The following is an 18736-nucleotide window of genomic DNA, read 5'->3' as shown; positions in this document are numbered from 1 at the left end:
GACACCAACCTAACGAATGAACTCTCGCGAGAACCAGGGTTAGTGCGAGAAGAACGGGTCCAGGCAAAAGGCATAGCAATATTCATATTTAGCAACAACAACAACAACCTTTACCAAGGATGTTTTTTTCCGTTATGTAGACTAAAAGAATGATGAAATGTGTGCCATGTTTAATCAAAAAGACACGGCTGAAAACACTGGACTGTGATGTACAGGTAGGGCAAACACACACAACACTGGTGAAGCAATATTGATAGCTAGCTAACTGGTTTATTAATAGCTAAGCTAACTGGCTAACGGTTAGCTTAGCTCGCAAAGAATCTTTCGTGATAGCCGCTTGCTTGCTGGATGATTCAATTTGTGGCCGTCACAGCGACAAGTTACAGTAGCCACCTCAAAATACAATCTATATGTAACCACTAGTTGTAAATAAAGATGGTAATTAAGAGCAGGTTCTGCTCAAGCTGACGTTAGTTAGCTATTGTTAGCTAGCGAACGTTACACGTCTTTAGAGAAAGCTGAATGAGCAAGAGTCACACATTGCTATTTCATGTTAGCAGGCTAGCGAGTGAGGATGTGATATTAAGGCACATTACTTTTAGTTAGCAATCATCAGTCTGTTGAACAGTCGTGGAGGGAGTGTTCAGAGCCTTTTCTTCAGTAATAGTAGTAATACCACACCGTACAAATACTTGATTTCAAGTAGAAGTCTTGTATTTAAGATTTTACTTCAGTAAAAGTGTGTAAGTACAAACAGAAACATGTTCCGAACGTATTAAAAGTAGAAAAAGGTATTCTGTGACTGTTACACTATTATACATTGTATCATTCGATTATTATAACTCACGCATTAATGTAAAAGCAGGGTATACTGCTGCAGTTGGTTGAGGTGGAGCTCATTTTGAACTGTTACCTAGTGATTGTTTTCATTATGTATTCATCTGCTGATTATTTTCTCCATTAATTGATAGCTTGCTTGGTTTGTAAAGAATAGTGAACATAATGACAAATGCCGTCACAATTACCCAGAGCCCAAAATGGCATCATCATAATGTTTTTGTAGAAACAACAGTATAAACCTCAACATAATTTCTAATGCATCACAGTTGTTGCATGGTTCCAGCTTTAATGAAGCTGGAACCATGAAATGTTTTTACATGAAAATGACTTTAACCAACAAAATAGTGTCCAATTATTTTTCTGTCAGTCAACTAAATGTTTCAGTTCTGTTTGTATATATTCATATGTTTTTTAACTAAAATATTAATTTATAAAGTAACTAAAGCTGTCACATTAATTTAGTGTAATACAAAGTACAGTATTTCCCTCTGAGTTGTAGTGAAGTTTAATGAAAAAGTGTATAAAGAAGAAAACACTAAACTACTTCAAATTTGTTCCGAATTTGAGTTAATTATGACATGTTACAACAGAGTATGCAAACTATCCACATACCTCATCTGATAACCATCACAAATATAATGATTAATAATGATGAAAAGTTAAGTTAACTAGGTGTGATTTAACTTAAATGTTTAATCTTCAAAAATAACAAATGTGGTATTGCAGGTTTTCCCTATGGAAATGTATGTATGTTCCCTATGGAAATGTGTATGTAAAAGTATAAAAATATTAAATTCAAAGTCCAAAAGAATCCTGCTTAGGTAAAAGTATCATAATCAAAATGCTCAGTCTAATAGCTCTTTTATAGCTTCTATTGTATTCTTTTCTTATTTTATTTTCTACCTTTCTATATTTATATGTTTTTATTTGTGTTGTGTGCTGCCACAACACCCAAGTTTCCCATCTAGGGATCAGTAAAAGTTCATCTGACCTTAAAATCATGCATGGAGTCTGAGAAGAGTTGTTGATGCAGCAGAAAAACCCCTCTATTCCATATAATTATTTATACATAAACATGTAAGAATAGTTTAATTGTTTGTAGCTGATGGAGTTGGTGCTTATATCATTTAGTTTATTCATATACTACTGGGTAGTAAATTTATAGTAATGCTTGATAACTGCGAGGTGATCCCAGGGTTCAGTCTTAGTGTCAGTAATCTACTTGCCCAACGTCAGTTTTTACTTGCTGCTTTATAAATGGCCTCATTTGTAGGTGGTTAGACTGCCGGATAAGTATTGTGTATGTGCACATCTCAACTGGGATGAGATGGAAGCAAGACAGCTCACTCTCTAGCTATTTCCTTCATCAGCATTGGTAACAATGTGTTACATTATTTTTTAGATGCTAGGTTTGCGAGCCCGACGTGACATTTTACTTGCCCTGGCCAAGTAAGCAATCTGTTTTGTTGAGCCTTTGATGATATTTTGTTAGTCTGCAAAGTAAGCTAACATCTACCTCATGGTTTCTTACACATTCATTTACTTGTGGTGGAATGCCATGATTAAAACATATTTAGGATTGCTATTACACAATATATATTATTTTCGCTTACTGATTGTACCACACTCTTGGAGTGCAGAGATTACTCTGGGCACAGACGGAGCAGTAGAACATCAGGCGCAGCAAAAGTGAAACTTAACAGTTGATTGAGCTGGGTCTAAAATATTGCAGCAGCTGCTCCTCTCATCTATCCATCTGATCAGCCATGATCACATCGACATATCAATTATCCCCCCACGACTCAAACTCCTCAAACTACTGATGAGGAAAAAAGAACTCAGGACGAGTTCCACCTGTGCTGCATTCACAGACACGCAAAAACATCTGACTTTAGAAATTTAGAGAGGAGAGTCAGCTATCCCCACACAAAGATTCAAATTCCGTTAGAAACACAAACTATAGCTGTTAAATGAATAGAGTAGCATGTACAATATCTCCCTTACTAATGTAATGGAGTAGAAGTTTAAAGAAGTACCTCAAAATTGTACTTAGGTACAGTACTTATGTAAATGTACTAGTTTTTCAGTCAGGCAGAGAACAGTTTTTGTGGATGTTTCTGTCAATCTTGATGGCTGCATTTCTTCTTCGCAGAGCCACACAGTGAAGAGTCTGGGAATAGTTTCTGGTTTCTCTCTTAAACCACATATCAGGGAGAATGTTAAAAAAAATCTGCTGTTCCATTTATGTAACATAGCCAAACTTTGTCCTATTTATCTATGACAGATGCTGAAATTCTTGTAGATATTAGAAACTTTTTTTGTTGCCGTCCCATGACAGCAAAAACGGGTCTTCATTGGTCAAAAATGCCACTGTGAGAGTCCTCACAAGATCTCAGACGGTGGTGTACAACAAGCCAACTGATTTTAAAATTCTCCAAGGCCCTGTTGCTGGCATTTTGCTCTCTTGATACAGATTATTAAACTGGTCCCTAGATTTAATAAAAAGCTTTTGGGGGCTAGAGCCTTTGGAGTAAACCCCCATTGCAAATACAGGGAGCTGTGTTGAGATTTTCAGATTAAAAACCCATCTGTTTTCTATTGTTGTTTTCTTTTTGTATTGTTGTTTTAATACCTTTCTTAATTTCTTTACCCGCATCCTGATGTTATCTACCTCATGTTTCCTGTGTTTTTCTTATGTTTATATTATAACATATTAACCCAGAGATCGTTCGGGTGTTTTGCAGTATAAATCATTTAAAGTTGATTTAAGTTTGTTTTTGTGTTTTCACAGGATGTGGCCAAGTCTCTCTGGATGTACGGCAGACGGTGAAGACGGGGCAGACTTTGTGAATCCCACACATCAAACCTCCTCAACCCATCCATCGACTGGCTGTCTGAATCCAATATTTTCCTCTTGAGATGATTAAGTATTTAAATTCACAAAATAATGTAGCAAAAAGCTTAGCCTTGGAGATATTTGACCTCTTTTAACCCCATCTTGCATGGGTCCGGTGCATTTTCAGTCTTCATTTTGGATGGGGCTGAGCACAACACTTAAGTTCACACTCAGTTGTAAATTATTAGACCAATGTGCCGTGTTTGCCCCCAGTCAGTTATCCCAGCTGTGCAATCACTTCAGCTTTCTGTTGTATGTTTGAAGTGATTTGATAGACCATCAAGTCCATCAGAATGAACGGCTCTCTTTTAACCCCGCCCAGCCCGCGGGCAGCAAACTCCTCTCCTTTACCTCCCTCACCCTCTCCGTCTCCTTCCCCTCCATCTCCCTCTTTGCTGCCGCTCTCCCCCCGGCCACCCCCTCTGCCCCCTCTGGTGAGCCCTCCCCCCCAGGCTCACCCATCTTCCCTGTCAGACACCCCCACACCGTCCCCATCGCCTTGCCTGAGCTGGACCGAATTCTGTGAGCTCCATGCCCGCGTTGCAGCCGGTGACTTTGCACGCCACTTTCGGGCTTTTCTCCTGGAAAACCCCCACTACTCCCCAGATTCAGCGGCTGCCTTCTGCCGGCGCTTCACTGACCGTTTCGTTCGTCACTTCCAGAGTGAGTTGGAGGGGGCGCTCCCGCCGAGCTGTGCTTCTGGGAGGGAGGACATGGCGAGCTGGGCTCCCCAGTCAGACGCGACTTCCCTGGAAGAGGAAGCAGTCTCACCCCTGTCAGTGTCTGGGGGAGCTGTCCTCCCATGTCCCCCGATTAACACTACACGGGCCTTATCCAAGCCTGCGCCGGCACGGCTGGTGTTGGAGAACCGCAGTGGGGACAGGTTTCAGGATTCTTACGCCCACAGCCAAGTCCTGCCTCCATCCTCATCGTCGTCATGCTGCTCCTCAGTCGGAGGAAACAATGGGAGACGTGAGGAGAGGGGGGCCATGATTGTCCCTGGGAATGGGGAAGCACCGGTTGAGGAAGAGGAGGACAGCTGGTTAGGGGTAGCGTCTGTGGGGGAAGACGTTGAGCCAGAGGAGCAGGAAGCAGAGTCTGCAGAGGTGGACAGTGCCGACCCCTCCTACACTCCTCAGATTCCACCCTCCTCTTCCTCGGTCACTCCTCCGCCCGACTCCAAAGGTAACAGTACGCCCAACTCCTCCAAAAACAAACTCAAGAAGCGCTTCTCTCTGCGGAGTGTGGGTCGTAGTGTGCGGGGGAGTGTCAGGGGCATCCTGCACTGGCGAAGCTCCTCCAGTGACTCGGCCCAGAGCCAGCTGCCCTCTAGCTACAGCTACACTATGGGTGTGCAGGACGCCACCTTGGTTTCAACCTCAAAGAGGAACTCTGGTACACAGCCTCCCACACCCACCTCCTCCATGCCTGTATCCCTGTCCATGCCCCTCTCCCTTCCCCACTCCTCCTCCTCCTCACTGCCCCCCTCATCTTCAAGCAGCGCCACCTCGCTGTCTCTTTCGGAGGCCGCTCGGGATCGCCGGCGGAGCAATGGTGAAGGAGGTGAGAAGGAGAAGTGGAGCCATCGTCTGGAAAAACTCAGACTGTCACGATCCCCTCCTCCTGTCCTCACCCCGACCACCACCGGCCCTCACTCCGCCTCCTCCACGCTGCCTCCAAGCAGCGCTGCCGCAGCAGCCATGGGACCTCCAAGGAAGGTGGGCCGGCTGGTGCGGGAGGGCGGGGTGACTGTTAGCTCATCCAGTGATGAGTTGAGCGGAAGCCACGGCTTTTCCGGCTTCTCGTTCGGTCTACTACATCACGGTACAGACAACAACAACGCCGCCTCAGCGTCATCTGCTGCGGCTCAGGCAGGTCAGGTGCAGCCTCTGGCCAGCGGAGGGAACGTGCCATGGAGAGGAGGACGCTGGCACAAGTGTCGCCTGGTCCTCAGAGAGAGGGACAGAGAAGGTGGTGAGCGAGGAGAGGAGTACTACTTGGAATTCTTCATTCCACCTAAAGTAAGTGTGAAACATCAAAACATGCCTTTTATCGTTGGGACAATTTTGTTTGTTGTTTGTTTGTTTTCAGTTGAGCCAGTAAAAATTCTCATTTCAGTTGTCTTTCTATTATTTGTGACTTAAAAAATTAGGATTAGGAAACATTATTAGTATCTACTGTCCAAAATACTTCTACATAAAAAATTAAACTAAAACAAAAAGTAAAAAAAAACACTGTAAATACTATGTACTCTAAATTTGAATAATACTTTTTAAAGTTTTAATAACGTGAGTATTAAAGGATGCTGCAATAAAAATATTCAATACAAAAAGGGCGTGAGGTTATGGAAGCCCCAAGGGGACTTGATTGAGATAAAAATGTAAACTTGAAGATGGAAATTTAATTCCACAATAACTTTATAATTCTCCACACATATGTTTTTTGGGTAAAAATTGAAATGAAAATGCAATAATACAGAGATGTCTGCCTGCTTTTGCAGTTCCATTTTCACACTCCTATGGGCATATTATAACCATATTAGAACGAAAAGGACAAGGTGTTTGAAATGTAATTTTCAAACTCATACTGCACTGTGGACATTGTTAGTTTAATCCTGAAATTTGACAATTAAAATGTAATAAAAACATGTGGCCTGATTTTCCATTTATTTAAGCATGATTTAAGTCACAATTAAAATTAATATGCTATTTACGTATCATTTGAAAGCAAAAATGACAGTACACAAAATCACATTTGTTACTGAAGTAACGCATTTATTCCACATATTTGTCAGTTGTGTTTAAACAAAGAGATAAATAGATGCACACACACATGCACACAGATAGACAGGCAGACAGAGACAGAGGGCTTTGCTGTTGCAGGCCTCAGTTCATCTGTAAATGTGCACAGCCTGTCACACACTAGTGGCTTTGCTAGTTACTTTATAAAAAAATATACTAATATGTTAATCACATTGTCATGACATATTGCTTATTACTAATGCAGTGCAAGCACCATGATGCCATCAGCAGAGGTTGCTGACGTAGGCTGCTTTCAATTGTCCAGAACGTTCCATAATGACAAATGCCGGTTCAGCCGGTTTGCACAAAATCAAACTGGTGGACACTGGTACACTTGACCAGGGATCGACCCAGCTCTGATGGTTCAATACAAGAAAAAAATTGAAGTTGCAACCTCTGACTCTGTGATCTTGTGAAAGCTGTTTTTTTTTTTTAAAATATTCTCTGACTTTTTATAGATAAAACCATTACATGAGAAAATCATTTTACAAATTTGCTTTATTGCTTAGAGTTAGATGTCAAGATTGAAACCACTGTTTTGTCTGTACTTAAAATAAAAAGCTACGGCCAGCAGCATGAAGACTGGAAATGGGGAATTAACTGGTTTGTTTAACTGTATTAAAAGCAAAATCGCAAAATTCTGATTGTAAAAAGGGTTATGCAATAGACTATTTCTTAGCTGGCAGCCGGGACAAGAAATATTCGAGCCAATGACCGCCTGTGCAACAGCTACGTTTTTTTATGTTTCAGTTTTTGTATTGATGGCTATGTAGTAACCTGTGATAGAGAAACAGCAGTAACTGATATTGCTTGGTTTGCCTCCCCAGTCATCGAAGCCCCGGCTCACAGTCCCTTGTTGCTCAATCGTGGATGTGAGAAGCACCACAGCGCTGGAGGTCCCTGACAAGGAGAACACCTTTCTGCTGCAGGTAGTCACTCCCTCATCCCTCCATCTTTTCTTCGCTGATTAGTCTCTAAAGGGAAAATTCACACTGGGAGTGCTTGTGAAGAGTTTCTGGGCTCAGTGCATTTGTTTAGTGATTGACTGTCCAGTGACCAATATGAAACTTGACCCCTCATCTTTGTCTTCTTCTTTTATTCCGTCCCAGCTGGAAGGGTCGGCGCAGTACGTGATCGAGACTCGTGATGCCGTACAGATGAGGGCCTGGCTGAGTGACATCAGGAATGGCATCTGTCTTAGGTAATGAGTGAGTGAACAGGGGCACAAACCGACTTTAACGTATGGTGACAGGCAATGTGTGCAACAGCATGAGTTAACTACCTATTTTCTCTCTCCCGCAGTGAACAGGAAGATACTGAAGGTGTGTGTGTTGGCCCGTTGGATATCAGTGGGACGCCCGAGATAGTTGACCGTCTTTCACAAGGTATGTCTGTGATACTGAGAGCTTTACAGTGTGTTGCAGTGCAGTGGGGCTGCAGTGTTTGAAGAGTAAGGAAACTTCTAGGTTACATCTGACCTCAACATAAAATAGTAATTTTGCCAACAGTTCTTAAGCTACATTCGCACTGTAGGCACAAGTGGCTTGAATCTGATCCCCCCATGTGACCCAGATGTGATTGTTTATGACAGCGTGAACAGTACAAATCACATGGAATCTGATCTTTTTATATCAGATTTGGGCCACTTTCTTATGTGGTTCTAAATCAGACACAGATCTGATTTTTTGAGATGCGACCTCAGAGGAATCCAGTGCATTTACATCACTCTAGATTGACATCCTGCTATAAAAAGAAGAATCCATCCATTTTTCTACCCTTAATTTTGCCAAATCAATCTGAAATTGCGCATGGGCATTGAGAATGGCCATAGGTAAAGAGTGATGAAGCCCTTCGTATCATTCACCCACTGCCCGTGCCTGTTTTGTATAGAAATACTTATAGAAATAAATAATGTTGACTTGCCTCGTCTTCTGCCCGTGGAGTCACTGCACAATAACTTAAAAATGAAACCATAAATGGTCACATCAGTAGCTTCCATGTTTGTTATGGACCTCTTCTTCTTGTTTACTTCCATATACACAACGTGCTGTGTGTGAGGTTTTGTTATTCTTCTGGGCACTCAGGCCACATCAGGGCTATGACCAGTTCACATTAGATTCTGATATCGGCCATATTTTAAACGACGATGTGAACAGCTACATTCAAAAAATCATATCTAGAAAAAATCTGAATTGAGCACTAACATTGTAGTGCTATAATTTGTGTGAAGTTTTCTCCTTGTAAATTAAAACAAGGAGTTCTCTCTGAGATGTTTGTGTTTACATCAATGGCTGTATAAGAGAAGATTCGCATCATGAAAGCAGATTTGTGAGGGTGCAGCCAATGACACTTTGAAAGATCTGTAAGTTATAGCCGGCAGCAGTCATTATTGATCAGTTTTAAGTGTCTTTTGTCCTTTTAAATTCCCAGCTCTGTTTCTATGAGCCCTGGTTGTGACACTTGCAATTTAAAGTGATTTTAGCCTGGTTTGGAATTGTAATTTTGTATTTATTTATTTTCAGAGACAATGCACATTGACCAGCGTCACTGTAAATGTGCCAGTGTTGGCCCGAAGGCAATTTTCTGACTATTACGACAACATAAAACCACATTACACCACAGATGACAGTAAAATCAAAAGAGACGCAATCTGACAACAGACAAAAAGCCAAGCAAACTGTTGAACAGTTATCTACTTTATAACTCAGTTGTCGCCTCTGTCCGGTTCTTTTTCCTCGTTTCAGTGTGTTATGGAGGAATCGGAGGCTCCTCACCTCTAATGGATCCTCTCCCACCGGAGCTGCCCCCTCGAGCCCCTCTCGATGAACCAGACAGTCGGATCCTTGGCGGAGGCGGCGCTAGTCTGGGCACACCTTTTGCTGAGACGCCAGACGCCACAGGTGCATATGAAATATTTTTATTTAAAGGGACAGTCAAACCCAAAGTAAAAAAAACATTTTTCTTCTACTTAAAAGTCTAGATAGTTTTAATGTGAGTTGCAGAGTGTTGGAGATATCGACTGTAGATATGTCTTCCTTCTCTCAAGTATTTGGAAACTAGATGGTACTTGGCTTGTGGTGCTTAAAGTGCCAAAAGAATACATTTGAAAAACTCAGCAGCAATGTGTCTTTCAGAAATCATGACTGAGTTTCATGTATGGACAATTTTTTTTCTCCCGAACGATACCCGCCAATCGTATCAATGCGTAGAAGGAAGCGTGCATCTACACATGGACGAGAGGCCCGTGCTAATGGCAGCACGATTCGTAAACATTAATGGCGTCCTCCTTGGCTGTGCTGTAATGTTAGCTGGCTCAGTGGTGCTTGGTGACCTAGCAGTTGTTGTATGCTTCCTTCTGCAGGGTGATTTAGTTGGCGGGTGTAGTGCGGGAGGAGCTGAGTGCCATCTAATTCCATTATATGAGACAGAAGGTTGACATCTCTGCTGCCAATGTTTCCAACACACGGCAACTCACACCAACACTATCTAGATCGATAAATAGCATTACCAGGAAGAGGAAAAATATTAGTTATTGATTTTGGGTGAACTGTCCCCTTAAAACCATCAATATTTAGAAATTAAATCAAAACTGTGTTTGGGCTGCAGCAAAGAGTCTTCCAGTTTTGTCTTTTCTGTCCACAAAGACAGAAGGCGGGTTTCCATGAATGCTGAAATTACGCAAATTGAAATTGTGTATATAAAATACGCCAAATGGAAACACACCAGTTTAAAAAAACATTTATCTCAAAAAAGTTTTACGCTTACATGAGGTGGTATTTCAGGTGATTTGAAAAAGACATATTTTACAAAACTGCAATGAAAACACTTTTTTGGCTTTTGTAGGTCACGTGGTGCTATGGCTATGTGTGTGTTGGTAGGAACTGGCTCCCTCATGATGCAGCAGGAGCTATGAGAGGTGTTATTGCATCACATAACTTTAAAAGTTGAGCGTAACATCCGGAAGTTTTGAATCCACAATTCCTCCATGAAATCATGGACTATCACCTCCCAGAAATCCCTCATACGTGGCTGCTCCGACGTATGAGGGGCTCGCCTTTCCATAATGGCTCGTATAACACGCCTACATTGCCTTGGATTGGAGTAATGACGGCTAGTGCAGTGGATGCAATCAAAGTAAACCTGCTAATATTTTGAACAGCCATTACCATGCTTCTTGGAAACGCAGTCATCTCGCAATTTTGTTTTATCGACATTTCAACGATATTGTTTAAGTTTTGTGAAATCTGCAATGAAGATATGTGTACTTTGTGCTTTGAAAGTATTACATATACCATCTTTTTAACTCTGAAGCACTAAAGTATCATATGTACCATTCACCCATCCAGGATCCTTCCTGTTCTCGGAGGTGACGACCGCAGAGGCTGTAGAGCACCCGCTCAGCGAGTGTCAGTGGTTCCACGGCACACTGTCCCGTCTCAAAGCTGCTCAGCTGGTGTTAGCTGGAGGCCCTGCGAGCCACGGTGTCTTCCTGGTTCGCCAGAGTGAGACACGGCGAGGAGAATATGTCCTCACCTTTAACTTCCAGGGCAAGGCCAAGGTGAGTCAGGGTTCAGCTCTGTTTGTGTGAGAGAGACTCATTCATTTCCTGTTTTCCTAGATAGAGAAAATTTTGTATATGTTAGATCCTTTAATTAAGTTGCATCTGTTGGCCTATGTTAAGATTTCACACTAGTTTCTGTAGGTTGACAGCTAGAGCTACTTATTACATGTTTCTGGATGCAAGAAGTGATTATTTACATTTTCAGTTTTCTCACTTAATAAATGCATTATTTGGTTGCTGCCTGAAATAGTGTCCTTCACAGTGTCCACAGACCTAGGTCTTCAAATGTCTAATTTTGTCCACAACGCTAACAGTCCAAAAAGTAAAAAGATACTCAGTTTACAATTATTTATACTGGAGAAGTTGGAAGTAGAGAATGATCAGCATACAGTTTTTTTCTCTCATTAAATTCAGTAAGAAAAAAGTATTGACTTTTGCATGACTGTCCTCTTTTTACATTAGCACCTCCGCCTGTCCCTGAATGAGGACGGTCAGTGCAGAGTGCAGCACCTTTGGTTCCAGTCCATCTTTGACATGTTGGAACACTTCCGGGTGCACCCGATCCCCCTGGAGTCCGGCGGCGCCTCAGACGTCACTCTCATCAGCTTTGTGGGCGCCACTGCTGTTCGCCAGCCAGGTACAAATGAACACCATCCTCCAAATATAAAAAGAGAAGACGCAAGAAAAGCCAAAACCAGCCAAAAATATAGAGCACCATTGTGCGGAATAAGAAAAATACTTCAACTTAGGGTTGATTTCTTGTACATGTCTACTATATCATTGAAGAAAAAAAAACAATGATGTGCTGATATTATTGTGCATCCCTACCAGGTACGTGATTTTTAATCACACCAAGTAGAATATTAATGCTCCATCGCTTCACCTCACACATAAACAAGAACACAAACCATGGCCATAGGTATGTCTCACACACACTTGGCTCAAAGCTGCCTCGCACAGGTTTTACTGCAGTAATTTCAGCTATCGCACCGACTTATTTTTTGTAGCGCATGCAACATCCAGCATATGTCACTGTATAGCCCTACATAGACACCTGTCAGAATGACAAGATGCCATCACCTTAACAGATAGATGAAGCCAGCAGTGTCATGTAATCTGTCTGAAAGAGGTTTGACAAGACCAAATACACAATTTATTCGGTTCCTACGAGTTGTTGTTGTTTATCAGCCACTGTTTACTTAGAGCAAGTGTAAAGGTGTTACACTGCCTGTAGAAACCAGGAAGATCACCATAAAGGTGTGTGTGCTGGAACTAAATCCATCAAAAAAAGTTTTTTATCTGTGTGCACATGCATGCTATCACATCTTTCTCTCAGCTGTTTTTACACACATACTGCATGGCATCTAAAAACAGAAACATCAGCCACATCATAACCCTTCATCACTCATGTCATCCTTTGGTCCTCCTTGCTTTTCCATGTAACCATAGATCTCAAACAAAATCTGCCAAAATCAAGTTTATTTATGAAGTCAAAATGCCTTTTCAAACGCTCACAGTATTAAATGTGTTAAAAATAATCATTAGTGACAAAAACTTAACCACAAATATTCACACTCACCTGCAGCGCTCTCCATCTGCTCGTGTGTTACAGCACCCATCGCTGTTCTGACCTCTCTGTTGTTGTTGTCTGTTGTATCCGTTGGCTCATCCCTTGCAGGCCGGGACAGGGCAGGCAGTCGGCCTACAGTCTGTGATGCCATCACCACGCGCCATCCTGACTCTCCATCAACCCCCATCTCTGACTGTGTGTAAGTGAGACCGGACTCGGCTGACAGAGACAGAGTGTTTGGGAGTGAGTGGGTGAATAATATATGTGCTTATTCAAATTGGACATATTGACGCATTTCTTATTGCATTCAGGACTCTCATGTCAGCTATTTAATTATTATTTCAACACAATATGCATTTGAGTTTTGCTATTTGATTCTGCAGAACAGAAGTTGAGTGAGCAAATTAAGGGATAATAAGTTGGGATGTTATTCTTTTCTTTTTTTTAACTTTTTAATTGGGTTTCCTGCAGATAGTACAGAACAACAGTGTGAAATAGTGAATAGAGAATCACGATACCAGGTAATGTGATGTGAAATAACAGTTTGGATAACCATAGGCAGAAATTATGGATAAAAATAAGGACGTTTGCTGCCTCACAGTGTGGTTAGATTGTTACATATGTGAGGCTGCTGAGGCTCAGAGTGAACAGAAAAAAAATCCACAACTTTTACTTTAGAATAATGCTAATCAGAAGAAAGTACTTGTATGTTCACTTGTATGTACAAATGTAATTTTTTTTGAACAAGTGGCGGCGTTTGAGGTCGAAGAGGTTAGGTCGAAGGAAACCTACTTTGGAAAAGCATCGCTTTGTTTGTTCTTTTCCTGTTTGTGTCCCTTTTTTTTATCATTCGGTGTTCTGTCTCTAAATTCGGACATTTTTGTGGGTCAGTGAACTCATCATGAGCTCTTTTCCCCTTAGCAGCAGTTTGAGGAGTTGCAGGGTGGATAATTGATGTGTTGATCAGGTCAGAGCTGATCAGTGATGAGAGGAGCAGCTGCTGTAGAGGTTAACTTCATCAGACATTCTACTGCTCCATCTGGTCCCAGAGTATGCTCTGTGCTCCAAAAATGTGGTGTAAGGTAGTATATATTCCAACAGCGCCTATAATAAATGCCCCAGCTCCAAAAACAGAAAAGCAAAACATGGTTGTAGATGTTTTAATCATGGCTGGCTGCCACCAATTAAGTAATGTGTGGTAACCGGGCTGACGTCTCATTTTACTTTCAGTTTAGTTATTTTAGGGGTCCATTATAATACACTTCAGGAAACCCTGGATTAAAGCTTAAGTTGTTAGTTTATCGAATTATTTCATAATTAATAAAGTTTAACTTTAAATACCAAAAATCTCCTGTTCCAACTTTTCAAAAATGAGGATTTGCTGCTTTTGTTTGTCTTCTCAGATTTAAGACTTTTGCTTAAACAAAGCAAATCACTTTGGAGGTGTCACAAAGAGCTCTGGGAAACTGTGAGGGTCACATTTCTGACATCTCATTGCTAAAACAGTGAATGAATCAAGAAAATAATCATTAGTTACAGCCTTACTCTGGTTTGTATGTGTACATATCTACTATAGATCACATTGCCCAACAGTGTGTGTGTGTGCGTGCGTGCGTGCGTGCGTGCGTGCGTGCGTGCGTGCGTGCGTGCGTGCGTGCGTGCGTGCGTGCGTGTTTGTTGAATTGGACTGCCTTCATGACTCCCATGGACTCCATGACCGCAGACTTCTTCCACCTAACCAGCCACTCACTGTCACTTTCTCTTTTTCTCTCCTGCCTCTCGCCCTCCTCTCCTCCGACTGTGCTGTCACTTCACTCCTTCACTACACTTTTGGCCTTATTTCCTCCTCCTCCTCCTCTTCTGCCTTCCTTTATTTACACTTTTCTCTCGTTTCCCCACTTTTTTCTTTCTTTTCTCTTTCTCTCTGTTTCTGCTGCATGCAGACTTGACCAGCAGACCCCGTAGCCCTCCTCAGCCTCCTCCGCTGCCGCCGGGCCGGCCGCCGCCCCCGACTCCTCCCCAGGAGAGAGGAAATGAGATGGAGGCAGGAGGAGGAGGAGCAGCAGGAGGAGCAGGAGCAGGAGCAGGAGCAGGAGGAGGAGCAGCAGGAGCATCTGTGGTGACAATGGCGACAACAGGAGGAGGAGGAGGAGGAGGAGGAGGAGGAAGTGGAGGCAGCGGAGGTGGTAGTGGTGGAGGAGTGGAGGACTGGGAGGAGAGGGACAGGGACACTCCTCTCCGCCAACTAGAAGCTGTGGAGGGAGAAGAGAGGGACGGAGCAAGGGCGCCCCGTGCCATCGACAACCAGTACTCCTTCTTCTGATGAAGGGAAGAACAGGAGGGGGAGGCGGAGTGTGTATGTGTGTTTGTGTTTGAGTGTGTGTGTGCGTGAGCGAACGTGAGATTGGATGAGGCGGCGTACATCATAGCCATTCATAACCAGTATTTTTCTTTTGTTAGCAAGGTGGAGGAGAAGCGGAGGAGGTGGAGGAGGAGGTGTAAAAGTACTAACACTATACGAGAGAGAGAGAGAAGACTAAGCAGATGGAGAGACGGGTGAGAGCAGCTTTACAACACTAACTATAGCGGTACATTTCTTTTATTATTATTATTTTTTAGTCAGATAAGCTTTGTTTTTGCCGGTACGACTCACAGCAGCAGGCTCTTTCTCATACATGAACAGCAGTGAGAGCTCGAGCGCTGTGAAGCCAGCAGTCCTGATACCTCACAGTGGTCCTGCCAAGACAGCACACGCTAGCCAGAGGCCAAACATGCTCTACAGACATCTGTACTGTGGCAGGTAGACCCAAAACCTTTACTCTCTCTTCTACAGAGATCATGTCACAGCAACCTCCATTCAAAAGGTTATACAAGTTTAGAGGTTCTACATGTAACGTTATCACATTATTATTAATGTTACTACAAGATGACACTCACGTCTGATTGGAAGACCAAACCAACTTGTGAATGTGAATGTTAAAATAAACACATTATGTTGTTGAATGTATAATAATAGTATGAACACTAATATTGATTTAAATATGTTTTCATTTATCAAGCGAACAACATTTTACTAGATCAGGATTCTGAAGTGTGATAATTTGCTGCTTTACTTTGTTTTACATGATTGTAAATTTAATATCTTTAGACTTTTGTTTCGGATGAAACATTTTGAAGACTACACCTACAGCTACAACTCTGTTATTAATTTTGATGGACCTTTTAAGATTAGTTCAGTCTTGAAACCTTATCCTTCTGATGACGCGGCAAGGGCCAATATATCAGGCTAATCTGGTATAGCCAGCAGATATCCTGGCCAAGACTGCCTTTTCCATGCAGCGGTCATTTTAACTATGTCTATAAAGAAATATCTACATATGAAAGGTCAGTTAAACATCTGCCATCTTAGCCGAAGGAACAGAGTGGCAGGCCCAACATCCAGCTCTAAGCCGTTAAACTTCCCAACAAACTCACACTGACACCAAAACGGCTTGATTCTGACGTTAAAAGCCTTTACTACTAACCCCTGGGTAATGTTAGCTATGTAATGCTTACAGTTAGTCTTGTCACTGTGTATGTGTGACTGGATGGACTTTCACAGTTGTTGCCAGCATGAAGCTCACACTCCCACAACAGCAGCTACAACCCATATAGTCTGTGGTGTGGTGAAATTGAAAGAGTTGGACGTTCAGTGTGCTGAGATGCCACCAAAATGTTCGAAAAATATTACTAAACAAGACTTCATGCCTGTCACATTATGGGTATTGAATGAAGTGCTCTGTTGGAATTAAAATTAGCAGTATTTTTTTCAAATAATAGCAAGCCCTGATTGAAATGCAGATATATTATCAAAAAAAGCTGATAAGGGATAAGGTTTCAAGACTGAACTAATCTTAAAATGTCCATCAAAACTTCGTCGTGAGACAGCCAATGGGTTCTGGGATGGCATTTCAGCCAATGCATTACGCCTCTCCACATGGACTGTTGACCTGCTGTTCAAATGTAACTAGTAAATACTACTCGGACTACAAACTGACTGCAAACAGAAACCAGAAAACTTTGGATACCAAAATCTTATCCCATCACCTACAGATTAAGTATACAAATGTGTACATATGTAGAAATCTATTCAAAAATTCACCCCAGTTTCACTTTCACTGTGCCTGCCAATGTGCTGCTCCATCTGTGCCCAGAGTATGCTCTGCGCTGCGAGTGTGGTGCAGTCAGTAACCGAACAGTATATATATTCCAACAAGTAACAAAATAAAAAGAAATCTATGGATTAATTGATAACCAAAATAACCAATAGCTGCAGCTTCATTAGTGGAACAAGATTGTGGGCAGATTAAAATTTTTTATAAGGGATATAATTGTATAAAAGTTTATCTACAAACACGATTTCCAGGCAACATTAAATTGACATATTTTTCAATGGAGTTTGGTTTGACGTCTCAACACAACAGAGTAATATTTTGGGTCTAAGTGGCACATGAAGTAGAGCAGGCAGGAAACATTTACCTCAGTCACACTCAGCAGCATCACTCAGTAAATGTCTCTTCTTTCTCTCTCTCTCTCTCTGTTTCTCTCTGATGTTAAGAAAAAAAAACTAAACTGGGAGAGAAATTATTGATGATACCAATAACAATAATATTGATGGAAATAATAATAATAATAATAATGATAATTATGACGGTCAGAATAATAGTATTAATTTTATTTTTGTTTTTAAGACACCTTTTTATTTTGTATGCTTACTCCATGTAACAGTTGTTCCGGCTCCATCTTGTAATTGAAAATGTGTTTGTGCCTTTTTTTATTTTTGGGATAAAAAGAAGGAAACAAAAAATATATATAAGATTTGCTATAATGCCTCATTCTCAAGGTTACAGTATCCTCACTCTCTTTTCATGCTGTCTTCTCCTCCTCAACCTCATCCTCCATTCATCAAGGGTTAAAAAAACAAAAAAGAGTATACAATTAGCAGAAAATGTCAATGAAAACACCTACTTTTTCTACTTGTGCCTTTCTGTGTCTGTCGTCTTCGTCATCAGCCTGCATCTGTGTCGCTCTGTCTTCGCTCATCATTCACTTTAGAGCTTGCCTGTTTCTTTACGCACCACATAACCCACCCCGTCATTTCTACCAGTCTTTTCTTTGCTCATGTATTTGTCTATATGCACCTCAACCCCCCCACACCCGAACCTCGCTTAATCATCATGTTCAATGTTGTTTTCTCGGTTTCAAAACTCTTTGTGCCTTTCTCTGTCTCTTTTCTCTCTTTGCTGGGACCGTGTGTTGAGGGCGGGCAGTGTTGTCTGTCCACCCTGTGTGGTTAGTTTCAGGTACTACATTGAATTTAATGATATAATATAAATATAGTGAAACATACAACATCGTTGTGGGCCTTTTTTTCTTCTCTCCAACATTGAGATGCCAGTATTTGTAAATCACATACACTGTTAGGGATGCACTACTGTTTGAATGTTATGAATCAGCATAAAATATATCTTTCCTTCAATTATAACTATTTTAACAGACAGTATAATTCCAACACATAATATATCATTTACATTTAAATTAAGGGTCGACCAATATTGTTTTTTCAATGCTGATACGGATACAGATTATTAGAAGTTGATGAGACCAATGACCAGTATTTGGAACCAATATACGTTAGCAATAAAAATGAAAATCTTTCTGTCAATATTAATAATTTGGAAAATGACAAACGCCAACATAAAACTTTATTTTAATTGCTTTGGCAAATGTTTAATTAAAACTTTTACTTTTAACATCATATACAGCAAGTTCCCAGCAACTTTTTTTCATAAAGTCGAGTGGAAATTTAAATAAAAAATAAATTAATAAAATTAGATCCCTAAGGTTTTACAAAGTTCCTCCCATGTCACCATGGCACTTTCTTTGCACTTTTTAATTAATTATTATTATTAATTTTATCTGCAATCATTAAAATAAAATGAGGCACAGATAATCGGCAAGATGCCAAATCTCCGCCCTGATAATCAGCCAGGCGGATAGTCTGGAATAGTATTGGCCTCAAATGAAGA

General features: G+C 41.3%; 1 protein-coding gene across 3 annotated transcripts; it reads left to right on the top strand.

The window, feature by feature from the left end:
- Positions 1-30: 30 nt before the first annotated feature.
- sh2b1 (SH2B adaptor protein 1) lies at positions 31-18059 on the top strand. Of its 3 annotated transcripts, none has more exons than XR_015779605.1 (10): positions 31-215; positions 3632-5757; positions 7365-7466; positions 7647-7738; positions 7840-7922; positions 9282-9437; positions 10884-11095; positions 11561-11735; positions 14612-15224; positions 15352-18059. XR_015779605.1 is itself a non-coding variant. In XM_042504505.2 (10 exons), the coding sequence occupies exons 2-10, from the start codon at positions 4030-4032 to the stop codon at positions 14631-14633; spliced, it is 2661 nt and encodes an 886-aa protein (XP_042360439.1). In that variant the 5' UTR covers positions 31-215; positions 3632-4029; the 3' UTR covers positions 14634-14773. The 3 variants fall into 3 exon arrangements, 2 of the variants coding, with proteins under 2 accessions (XP_042360439.1, XP_042360440.2); XM_042504505.2 differs by lacking the exon at positions 15352-18059 and adding an exon at positions 12777-12867 and having other exon boundaries at positions 14612-14773; XM_042504506.2 differs by having other exon boundaries at positions 14612-18059.
- Positions 18060-18736: the final 677 nt, after the last annotated feature.

The sequence above is a fragment of the Plectropomus leopardus genome, chromosome 18 (genome assembly GCF_026936395.1).
Source record: "Plectropomus leopardus strain MGB_pleo_1.0 chromosome 18, ASM2693639v1, whole genome shotgun sequence".
NCBI lineage: Eukaryota > Metazoa > Chordata > Actinopteri > Perciformes > Serranidae > Plectropomus > Plectropomus leopardus.
This window is presented reverse-complemented; position numbering and strand designations above follow the sequence as displayed.

What these genes read in the sequence shown, in the direction of transcription:
- sh2b1 (XM_042504506.2), top strand. Translation starts at nt 4,030, where the DNA reads ATGAACGGCTCTCTTTTAACCCCGCCCAGCCCGCGGGCAGCAAACTCC. An exon ending in AGGAATGGCATCTGTCTTAG is followed by an intron (nt 7,739 to 7,839) that starts GTAATGAGTGAG and finishes TCTCTCCCGCAG; the next exon opens with TGAACAGGAAGATACTGAAG. An exon ending in AGTTGACCGTCTTTCACAAG is followed by an intron (nt 7,923 to 9,281) that starts GTATGTCTGTGA and finishes TCCTCGTTTCAG; the next exon opens with TGTGTTATGGAGGAATCGGA.